This window comes from Electrophorus electricus, chromosome 17 (assembly GCF_013358815.1).
Source record: "Electrophorus electricus isolate fEleEle1 chromosome 17, fEleEle1.pri, whole genome shotgun sequence".
NCBI classification, from domain to species: domain Eukaryota; kingdom Metazoa; phylum Chordata; class Actinopteri; order Gymnotiformes; family Gymnotidae; genus Electrophorus; species Electrophorus electricus.
Window position 1 is genome coordinate 14,045,271 of NC_049551.1, and position 12,515 is coordinate 14,057,785.

Below are 12,515 nucleotides of genomic sequence, written 5' to 3' on the forward strand. Positions count from 1 at the left end.
ATGGGAACTCCTCTTGGCAAGCAGGTAAGGAATCACAGGCCCGTAAAGAGGGCCAAGGCAGAGGCATTATGCTGTCCAATGGTACGTCCGCATCCGCTCTGTCAGCTGCCAGGAATGGACACAAGCTGACAGCTCTCCCCCGAGCTGTGGACACCCGGGAAGAGCACAGCAGCCATGGCTTTGATTAAAGAGGGGCTTTACATGGAAGCAGAAGTGCCTCATCACATGGGTTGTTAGTGTTCTAATCCCCCAGGCCAGGGTAGAAAGGTGGTGATTAGAATCACTCATTGTCCTTACTGTCCAATTAACAGACACAAACATATTGGTGAAATGAATTCATATACAAACATTTATACACCTGTATAAATGCACAAATATCACAAACATGAACATATAAATCATCTAGCATTCATATCTAGGGCCATAAATCCAGACACCTTATTTGGAGAAATCACCAGATTTCCTTAACTATGAGAGGGATGTAACATGTCAAACTAGAATCAGATCTACAGTTGTCACAGATACCTATTGAGATCACAGCTCTAGGGGTGACCTCTTGAGTACAACTGATTTAAACATGATCCTACACTATAGACTAATGGTTATCAAACCCTGGAGGCAATATCACAATAAAGCCAGTGGTCCTTTCGCCACAAGGTGGAAAGAGTCAAGCATTTCTGGAATTTTCTATGAACATATTAATTGCATAAAGTGCTACTGTGAGCCTCACATACAGGTCTCAGATCACATCCAGAGGACAGAAACAGTCATGAGCAGACTCAGCCATTTGTGCTTTGATTAAGCTCTACCAGGGTAACATGAGGATCCTCTATGACTAGAGTAGAGGATCGTGTTCAGAGTTCAGAATGTTCATTTCTCATAAGGCACGAATGCATGGTCAATGAGATGGGCTGTGTTTAAACACTCTCATAAACATCATCACTGAGATGATTTCCAGCAAGACAAAAATGTTCAAACACAAGAAGGCAAATTTAAAGTACAGAGAGTCTGAAAAACAAACTTGGTATATCACTCAATTGAGTGCATGTACATTAGTGCAAAAATAAAACAGTAGCGCACTGAATGTCCAATGGTAAAATAAGAGCAGAGACTTTTAAACAATTACATACAAGAACATCTTACTGTGGAGACAGATCAAACTGCTACCCTGAAGGAACCAAATAAACCGAGAGAGGGAGGAGAAAAGAGACACATAATGAGTGTGTGTGTGTGTGTGTGTGTGAGAGAGAGAGAGAAAAAGGTGACAGAGAAATAAAGTGGGAAAGAAAGAGTGAGAGACAGAGTGGAAGAGGGGAGACACATAGGAAGAGGAAGGTAGACAAGTAAAAGGAAGGTGCTATAGAGAGAGTCAGAGAGATATAGACAGAGAGATATAGACAGAGGGACAGAGAGATATAGACAGAGGGATATAGACAGAGGGACAGGGAGATATAGACAGAGAGATACAGCCAGAGAGATATAGACAGAGGGATATAGAGATATAGACAGAGGGATATAAGCAGAGAGATATAGACAGAGGGACAGAGATGGGTAGATGGGGTGTACATACAGGGTAACGTAATATGAAAATGAATTTCTTTTCAGTAATTAAACTGCAAATAATTTAATTCTCATACAATCATAAAACATTGTATTACATATAAATAAATCATTTTTTATTTGCAAACTACACACTTGCGAGTCCACTCATAAACCTAAGAATATGCGTGCGCACCTTATCACTCACCTCTAATGAGGTGACATGATCCTTCCTTTAATGATGATCAATATTTTTTACTTAACTATGACCACCTTGTCAGAATTACTATACCATAATATTAATAATAATAATAGCATTTTCCCACACTGAAATTATGCATGCAATTGTAAAATGACAGTTTTTCTTCAACCAGTGCATTATGTTTTCTGCTTTATTTATGTCTAATATAGAAAATCTAATCGGGGCAAAAAAATACCCAGATGCAGTTTACATGTCCAATTACAACCCTATGATTTGACCCTAGAATGAAATGAGCTATTTAATTTAAATAAATAAATAAGTAAAAATAAAAAAATAAAATTTAAATTAAAAAAAAACTTTGATGGACTTATGAATAAATGCTCTAATTGGCTGGTTTACAACGAGGAACCACGATATCTCACAGAATCAGCAGATCAAAATCAATTGCTAGCTAACTGTGAGGTGAACCATGGAAAGTTTAGGCATCCAGCCATATATGCTCGTATGCAGCCTGCATTGGATGATATTTCAGTTCTCCAACAAAACTGATTAACAGATTGACTAGATGTCTTGTCAAATGACAGTCGTTTCCACTTCAGTAGTGGGAAAGCTAAGGTTAGCAAGCTTTAGAGTAGATATCTCTAAGCAATCTCTAAGCAGCCAAACTTAACTAGTTAGCTAGACAGTTTCTGAGATATTGTTGATGAACTACACATTAGAAATTTACCCGATAAAGGGATTGACAAGGATACATTTTATATTATACATTTTAACATTGCATAGCAATGCAAGCTATTTGAATGGGACACTGGCAGGAAAATGAATCTCGGTGTGAATAAGCTAGGTCATCACAGATTGCTTAGAACTTGCTAGTAACTAAGCTACAAAGTAAATTCAACTGGTTAGCTCACTAAAATCATAAAATCACATAGCTAGAATTGCTATATAATAGCTATTTAAAGGATGTGGTCAGGCGTGTGATGCCAATTAAGACAGAACTGCCCATCCTTTCTGTTACGAATGCTGAGCGAAGCCTTCCCTAAGGTTTGAGAAACTATTCGGAGTGAAATGTGGATAGCAAAGAAAGGTGGAGAGCAAACATGTCTGGGGTCCTGTTAAAAATGAATATCAACCAAGCCACTTTCTCCATTTTCTTAGTTTTATTTTTCACAATACCTGAAGAACCTTTGAAATTTTGGCTGTGCAGGTGCTTGTTAATATTGTCTGGGCTAGAACATGAGCTGGTGTATGAAAATTTTAGGGATATAAATATTAATCAGTCAAGACTTTTATGTAACAAATTGTTCCATTTTATGACCCTGTTTTGCTTATGCAGGATTTACATTTGTAGGAAATTACAACTGTTTGTGGTTCATAGTATGTCACCTTTAAAATAGCTTACTAGATGCTACTACAGGAACTGTGTGTGTGTGTGTGTGTGTGTGTGTGTGTGTGTGTGCGCGCGCATGTGTGCGCGCTGGGGGGGGTGTCATATCTATTACAGAACACCTTTACACTAACATGTAGCAGAATGTCCATCACCTCAAGGGTTTCCTGACACATCAAAGGAGCACCGTGACAACCATGAAAAGCATAGTGCACCCACACAGAACTGCAATGAAACTGACCTGAATCCTGTGACACATATTACACTGCCTTCTCTTTTATTATGACACTAGCAACCAGCTGACATGAGATCTGTGTTCAGCGCGATGCAATACAATTAACAAAAGGGATTATGAATTTTCAAGCATATGGATAACAAATTCTTACTAACTAAAGCAAACAGATTTCATGTGTAATGGCTGTTAATGTCAAGTCCCAATGACAAATAAATTATTTACATTTCCATGTCAAGATGTCTGCCAAGTTACTAGTAAATTATCCATAAAGTCATGTGTAAACTGTCACATTTCTGATTTCACTGCCACATAACTATCACGGTTTAATACGAGCATATAGTTCACCAAGATTGTGATCTGGAGTCCAAATGACTTGGATTGTTTTATCTTCTCTCAAAGAGGAAAGCTGAATGACAGCCACCTATTCAAACGGCCACACGAATACTGATGGAGTGGAGGTGGAAGGAAAACAACAGCACTAACAGGGTAATCTAACACATTGCTGAGCACTGGGACCTGCTCCCTTTCTCACCATTCTGTACTGCTCGGCTGAAAGCGCTTCCCGGCAACCACAGAGATGGAGATGCTGCATCCCTGAAGCAATGTAGCCCCCAATACAGATATGGAGGCATCTTTAGTGTGCTGGGTTAAAATATAGAATGCTACCATTTGTAAAAAAAACTACTAACAGACAAACAGCACATTAATTAATTCTGCATTGGACAGTTCTGCTGAGGAAAGGGGGAAAAAGCATGCTTGCTCAGAAGAACTCAACCCCCCACTGCACTGTTTCTCCACATGAAGACAGATGAGCCAGTGAGCACACCGCTTGTGTGTAACCATGCACGAGAGCTAGCACAGATGAAAACAACAACCACCCCCAGCCGTTCCCCCATTGTGCAAATAATGACTGAGCTTAATGGAGATTTGTCAAACATGGTCAGATGTGGACAAACCTGGAAGCCATGAAGGACCGCGTAAAAGCACAATGCTCCTGTTCTCCTTCATTCATCCAGCAGCCCCGAGGATGGAGTGTTGGGGGGGCAGGGGGGGCAGGGGGGGCGGGTGGGAGTAAGAGGATGAGGAACCGCCTCCCTGCGAATCCCAGACAAACAGCTGAGCCGAGCCGAGCGCTCAGACACACGCTATCTCACACAAACTTGCTCACTGCTACTGTCTCTCTCTCTCTCTCTCTCCCCCTCTCTTTCCCTCACTCTCCTTCTGTATAGGACTGATGGAGCACATGAACAGGAGGAGGGCGTTGGCTTCCATTCTGCATAATTGCTCCTGCTTGTTGCCGTAAGCCTGTTGGCTCGTTCGGTATTCATGCTTTTCATGAATGGAAGCGCACACGTCAGCAGTGGCAGCAGCAGTGACGATCACCGTGACGATTCAGGCTCCGCCTCCACTCCAACTTCCCCAGACCTCTCCTTCTCGCTCTCAACAGCACCATCATTCCCACATTTCCCTTTTGCTTTTTTTTTCACATTTTTTTTTTTAAATCCCAGGCAGAGTCTCTACCACCACAACGCTACTCTGGGGGACTATTGTAACTGAATGCTGTAAGAGTCCAAGAGTTTTGTATGTATATAAACATATGACTACAATATAACAGGGATGTATAAACATAAACAAGCTTATAAACTACATAATTCACATGTCATGTAGCCTTAGCTATCTAATAACCCCCATATTCCTACACACACAAAAACTACCAAAGACTATTTACAGTAAAGAAAATCATACACACAAACACACACACACACACACACACCAGCACACCTGCCCTGCTTTCCATCACCAGAGTATTAACCACGAGCACCTGTGACTTTTTTTGTCCTCTCCCTATTTAACCTCATAAACTTCAGACTTGTTAGACTTATGTTCTTATTATTAACCTTGAGGAATATTATTCAGCAACATCTACGAATGTATTCAATCACTACAGTGAAGTTAATATGTAAGGTTTGTAGTTATAAGAGAGAGTAATTGATGTAAGTGTGACAGGCAGGGCGGGAACGAGACGCAGGTGCAGTTGAGGTGAGTCTTTATTATCCATGAAAACAGACAAATCACAGTATCAGCCTGACTAACAAAACAAAATTAAAAAAACCCAAGCTCTGGCAGTAGGTTGACGGCAGAGAGAAATCCACTCTGAAGTGGCATCTTCAGGTGCTGTCGGTGAGCAAGGCGCAGCATTGGAGGGGAGTGCCTGTGGGCTGTAAAATTCACTTTCAAAACTAAGGACATGGAAGGATGATTTGGTAACATATTGCACTTCCCATATGAACCATAGCTACACTCTATGAGTGTCTGAAGGCCTCTTAAAACAGTACAAAGAATGCCAAAGATGGATTGCTAAGCAGAGCAAAACTGCACTGCAGAGCATTGTTTATAGGGTAGAGTATTGTTTACAGAGAAGCCATTTGGAGCCCTTCAGTTATGCAGGTGCAAGTACAGCCTGTTTGAGAGACCAGTGCTGGATTTGACAGGTCTGCGGTGGTGAAGTCTGCCCTTGAGAAAAATAAAATGGCGTTCGGTATTTGCTTTTATAGGGACAGAGAGACCACATGTGGTCAGGCGCCTCCGAGATGTCTATAGTGCAGCAAAGCAGAGGGCAGATTTCAAACACATCCTGCTAAAAAAATGAGTCCTAATTACCGCAGCAAAAGGATGCCAGCCGAGGGATTTCAGACCACTGCAGCGGGGGTCACGGCCTGACAATGCTGAAACTGAACTCTGAAAACAGAACATCGATCAGCTGCTGCAGTAAATGTAAATGTGACATAATCGACTCAGCAGACTGAAGAGTGCAGAGGACAGAGTCCCCACAGCAACCTCCTTAATGTCAACCTCAGCAATGTGTGACACACATGCTGCCACACACCGATACAAAGCTGATATGCCATCGTATGCATTCATTTTTAACTAATAGCAAATGCCAAAATATTTGACTACCTATAATCGGACGACCACAGATATGATGTGACTGATCATGTTAGAAAGAGGCTGCCTTGATGGCAGTCTGATCTCACATGCTGCTCCTGCTGGAGATGAGATGGAGGAACTCCAATGTGCCTTACTGGAGGTTGGGGGGGGGGGGGGGGGGGTCATGTGATCGAATCTGAACTGGGAAACCCACTCTATATGTGCTGTGACCTGCTAGCAGCTAAACTAGGGCAGGAGAATTTGGCAGCCTACTGAACATAAAGCAGGATTAAAGCAGCCACTGACCCTCAAGCTGTAGGCACCATGGCTGCAGGGGGCAGTAAACTCTCTGCAAATTCATTACCCTTCCACAACACAGACAGTAAAATCACTAAACACTGTAATAAATACAGATGAATGACACCACAAAGCTTCTAGCCTACCTTATAACTTATTTATGTAATAGATTAGATGTACGCTATGAGGCTGGTCAATTAGAATAAAAATGACAGGCGTGTCATTGACAGACATTTTTTACACAACACTGTTTGGTTTTGCATCTCCACTCATTCTAATTAAATCTTTTTAGTTGACACTGCTGTGTAGTCAGTTTGATCACCTCGAATGGAATACGAGTTCTCGCAGCTGTGAATTCCACAGGGCTCTTTCTTTAAGGGAATTCGTGCCTCATCTCAAAAGTGTTATAAATAACGCTGAGGTGAAATATGCTGGAGACTAGCACATTTAATCTCATATGTTAAGTGACCTCAACCGCATTTCATTCATTTTAAGGAAATGTTAGCATATTTTCTAAGAGTATCCTTTAAGGCAACCCACGTCTTCACAGGTACTGCTTGCTGGTGATTTCCTGCTGTTGCTCGTCCCAGTTTCTGTGACCCTTTCCGTGCAACACAGAGCAGCATATGCCATCGACTAGAACCGGAACCAACAGAGCAGCATATGCCATCGACTAGAACCGGAACCAACAGCGCAGCATATGGCATCGACTAGAACCAGAACCAACTGAGCAGCATATGACATCGACTAGAACAGGAACCAACTGAGCAGCATATGACATCGACTAGAACAGGAACCAACTGAGCAGCATATGACATCGACTAGAACAGGAACCAACTGAGCAGCATATGCCATCGACTAGAACCGGAACCAACAGAGCAGCATGAACCGGAACCAGCAGAGCAGCATATGCCATCGACTAGAACCAGAACCAAATGACCCGCCTCTCTTAGTTCACCTCTATGGAAAATACGTTCCCAAACATTTGCAAAAGTGACTGTATAGAATGTATTTGTCTAAATTACTCATCTAATGAGACTGTGACAGGTTAAAACCATGAAATAAACATTAAAACAAACATGATAAGCTAGTTCCTGACAGCAGGCCATCAGGAGACATTTTAAAAATATAAAGGGATGAAAGTGAAGACTCAGATTTTCTCTCCTCAGAGTGAAATTTTATAACTTTATATGGGTGATGGGCACCTGATCAAGTGTGCACTATTCATCATCACAAAAAAAAAAAAAATCACTGAGTCATTCTAATTCCCGTCTGCTCTCACGGTGAGCCCAATAAAGGCTACTGCTCACAAACAGAGAACCATTCTGATGGCAAAACGGGCTGGACTTTATATACATGCAGAGCTGAGCACTAGTCTCCCCACCCTCTCTCTCCAGCAGCCGGGGGAACGTGGGGGCGACAGGGCACAGGAGGGGGGATCTGAAGAGCAGGGGATCTTGTATGACTCCCTGCATGATGGATGCTTGGCTGGCTCCTGTTCTGGACTCCTCCACACACTTGGACTTGACAGAGGGAGGTTCCAGGATACCTGCCAAAAGTGCTAGTCTGTTCAACCCGGAGGGGCAGATTGGGGCGTTAGTCGTAAGAGCCGTACTAGTTAGCCTGTGCTGAAGCATTGGTAATGTAAACAAACCCTCCGGTAATACTCCCAGCAGCAAAGGGGCTGGTGGGGTTTAGGAACAGGGCTTGCGGGATGATGCGGTCTGGACGGGCGAGCTGGTGGATGGGGGGGGGGCTCGGGTAGGGAGAGCAGAGGGACCAAGGGCAGGAAGGCAGCAGGTGAGCAGCAGCTGCCTCTCAAAGTCCTGCCGGGTCTCTCTGGGCCCCCGGTGCAGTGCAGCTCAGCACTAAAAATATCCATCAGCCAGCAGGAGGAGGCGCATGCACACAGACACGCACACATACACCAGGCGCACACAGACAGCAGCAGCAGCAGTACTGCAGTGAGAGAGGAGAGGAGAGGAGAGGAGAGGAGAGGAGAGGAGAGGAGAGGAGAGGAGAGGAGGAGAGGAGAGGAGAGGAGAGGCCAGGTAACGGCAGGTACACCCTTGCTGGCTGGGAAGGGAACGGTTCTTACCAGGCGAGCTTGAAGCCTTTCATTAGTGCGGTGCAGGCTGTCCTATTGCCATAGCGTCATCTTGCCGCTCGGCTGGCCGGGCATCCAGTAGCATGGCGGGGGTGAGGGGGAGGAGGGGGCAGTCCCGAGCAGCTCGGCCCGTGCCATGCGCAGCGACACGGCTGGAGAAGCCTCTGCTAACACATTTCTCGCTTGCTAAGAGCCCTGTCTGTCCCGACCACTGATCAGCAGCCCCTCATGTGCGCACACACACACACACACACACACACACACACACACGCGTGCTCTCCAAAATGCAGCACCCTCTGTTTCGCTTGCTCTTGCAGCCCTACTGCAGATAAAAGTACAAGCCTCTTTTGCCGGTCTCCAGTGCTCACTGAGCATGCTCCGTTTCCCCGAAGCCCCACCTCCTCCTGTGCTCCACAGTCTGCTTCCTCTTCAGATGAAAGAATCAGATTCCTGCTCTCTCTCACTCTGGGTCCTCAATGGAGCCATGTGTAGCACTCCTTCTCAGCCCTTCTGCCCCATGATGCTTTATGTGTATGTGAGTGTGTCTGTGTATGCACAAAAGTATTTATGTATGTATGAGCTCATGCGTGTGAGTGTGTACAAGCCAAGTGTGTGTGTGTGTGTGTGTGTGTGTGTGTGTGTGTGTTTGTCTGCACAACACATGACAGGATTATCCAGCTGGTCTTCTAATCCCTTAATACAGGATATACAGAGCACTCTGACAATTATGTGTTTGCGTGTGTGTGCAGGGAGGTTGCATGTGTGTATGTGTTCAGTCTTTGAACTCTAGCCTGGGGAAATGCTATTGCCCAGGTGTTCAGCAATGTAACATGCTCTTTCCATGAGGGAGCATGTCTATGTGTGTGTGCTGAGTCACTGCACCCTCTACAGTATCACAAAGTGCCATAGAGCAAGAGGTCCACAACTAGAACAGCTTACTTTTCCCCATCGCTCTCTCACACTTTCTCACTCTCTCACTTTCTATCTTCTTGCAGTCTTTCTGTTCAGCTTATGATTTCTCTTAAGCTGTAGCACATAGAAGCCGGTCAGCAGACTGACTACTTTATACTGCTGCATTAATAATAATTCTTGTGCAATTCCTCGACACATACATACACACACACACACACAGACAACAAAACAAAAGTTTGTCCACCATGTGTGTACACAACAGTGCCATTATCCAGGTGAGAATTGGAACTCTCTCTCTTTCCCTCTTTCTCACTCACACACACAGACACACACACACACACAGAGAGAGAGAGAGAGCTATAACATAAAAGTGGAATTGGAAACTATATCAGTAATTATCCTAAGACCAAGCATTTACTGCTAAACACTTGTTTTATATACTGTCAAGTATGTCATTTCCAGATGTATAAATTTACAAATACATAAATAACAGAGCCACACATCCTTCACAACATACCAGATATTTTTGCATAACAGAAAAGTGCCCATATGCATTCATGTTCCTTGGCCCAAGAGGGACCTTGCCAACGCCAGAATACATGGTGCTGAATGGACAGCTCCATTCCTGATCAGACAGTCCTGCAGCCAGTGCAGATACAGCCATAGTCATGATCACTTTAGCATAACAATATTCTGTAAATGTAAAAACAGGGCATCTAATCCAAACAGACTTTGTACTGCAGTCATTCTGTAAAGCAGCGGCATATTACAATAAAAGATCACATGACAACCATGTCAGGAAACTGCCACGCAGCCACAGACGTAACAGTTTAAAACAATGATACAAATAATAATGCCACATGTTGGCTATAGCATGTGTAATGTTGAACTATCCTTATAATTACTAATCAACGGTACTTTCTAAAGAGCAACCTAGACAAATCTGTCTGTATACATGTATATAAATGCACATTTAAGTGTAGGAATACAAGAATCTAACCGATCGTCTGAATAAACCCTTTTTTTTCCCCTATGAAATCTCAACCGAGTGTCTCGAGTGTCAGTTCCAAGGCGGTCATGTTCTTTCTTTCTTTGCAGCTGGCGGCTCTCACGCTCACGTTAAATTCAGCACGGATACACATCGAGCCTTTAAACATTTTAGGCAAATGGACATAGTCGAACTGAAATCTACAGCATCAAAATAAAAGACACTGTCAAAACCACGTCGAAAGTCATAAGAAATCTTAAAACACACTGAAAGGCTGGTATGGACAGCAAGCATGATAGATCGCCAGCTTGAATTTGGGATAAATTGCTTACCAGCTAGATTGATAGCTAATAAATACTTTTTCTAGTAATCTCCATATGACTTTAAGCAGTAACTCGTTTCTATCTTTTACACATGCTCCATTATCCCACTGCTATTTTCTTGCTAGCTGTTAGTTTGCAGACCATCTTAAATTTAAAATTAATTTCATTAGTACATGTCTTAGCAATCAAAAATGGACGTTAGCAACCTCGTAAATAAATACACATTATAAATAATGAGACCAAACAACAATATTCTAAATAGGACTCGTGAACATCTTTCAAAGATCCAAATCAAAGATGCTAATCACGAGTGAAATAAATGATCAATGGAATAATGACTGTTGTACTGTAGCCAGCAACTGTGGATGTGCTACATGTAAATGTATTAACAAAGCCACTAATGCTAAAATACTAGCATGAAAGGATCAGCCATTCCACCTCATGTGTTACTGCAGGAGTTGTCTGTTGTGTTTCTTAGAAGAGATGTAGTCTCTTTTACATTTTACGTCATTTCCACTTCCAGTGGCAAGGCATTTTAATGCTAATGGCCTTTGCGTTAATGACATATCTTTTTGCATTGCCAGTTGTTGCTATGGCAGCAATGAAGTTAATAAAGTCAGAGAAAAAAAAACTGATCTAGACTCTCTAAACTTGTGAAACCCATGGAATTAATGTTGATTTAAAGATCTATTTTTTCTAACATAAACTAGTTTCTCCTCCTAGAACTTCAGAAGCACTGTCTCCAAAGCTCTTTGTTCAAAATGTCCTTTTTCGCTGAAGAACTTGTGTATTTGTGTACAGCAATTATGAATACTACATATTTCCTAGCTACCCCTAAACAGAATAAACCAAAGCCTTTTTCCAAACCAGGTCACGTAGTGGGTGGCGTGTTCTTTTGTCCTTGTGCCCTCCCCTGGACTCTGGCATTGTTAGGTGCCAGAGCTGTTTCTGCAGACGCATTGCCCGGGCCAAGTCGAGGGAGAGCCCCTGCAGTGCCGAGCCGCTGAGAGCCTGTCCGCTTCTGCACTCTGTGGCCACGCAGAGTTCAGAGAGGGCCGACCAATCAGAGAGCAGGACGAAGAGTCAGGTGATGTGGTGACGGTCATGCTCAATTAGTGACCAGTGCCCGGGATGTGGGACTACGCGGTTAATCCCCCACGTGCCTAAATGCACACACTGAAAATAGATCAGCTCCAGTGTCAGCATGGCACAAGGAGACTGCAAAATGCTGTGCACCACAGCAAAAGAGATGCAATCAATACACTAAATCAACAAATAATCACAAATAAAAAAAGACGAGTATTAATACAGTAGCAATTCAATAAAAACCACAACCACATCACAAATCACAAAATATAAACTATTTGAAAATTTGGTGAGTTCACCAGCAGGTGCAAGAAATATTTTAGCAGTAAAAGCAAAACCATTACAGGGTGTCATGGATTAATGCCTCTGTAATCACAGATCACAGTAATCATAGATATTATATTGAACGACAGTAAAGGAATACGATCAATAATATAGTTATAGAACTGTCAACTTTTATGACTGAACTCAGACTTGGATATTGCAGGCCAAATGTAACATTGTGAATCAT

At 42.9% G+C, this 12,515-nt stretch overlaps 1 protein-coding gene across 12 annotated transcripts in view; it reads right to left on the reverse strand.

Moving 5' to 3' along the window:
- gramd1ba (GRAM domain containing 1Ba) overlaps nucleotides 1–12,515 on the reverse strand; it is a 63,938-nt gene that overhangs the window by 19,671 nt on the left and 31,752 nt on the right. For 2 of the 12 annotated variants that reach the window (XM_035535557.1, XM_035535556.1), the window contains exon 1: nucleotides 8,687–9,024. The exons of 9 other annotated variants lie outside the window; for them this stretch is intronic. In XM_035535557.1, the coding sequence (XP_035391450.1) occupies nucleotides 8,687–8,709 (23 nt within the window). In that variant the 5' untranslated portion in view covers nucleotides 8,710–9,024. Of the gene's footprint in view, nucleotides 1–4,319; nucleotides 4,382–8,686; nucleotides 9,025–12,515 lie in introns of those variants that run through there. One more of the 12 variants, XM_035535555.1, reaches the window with a different exon arrangement.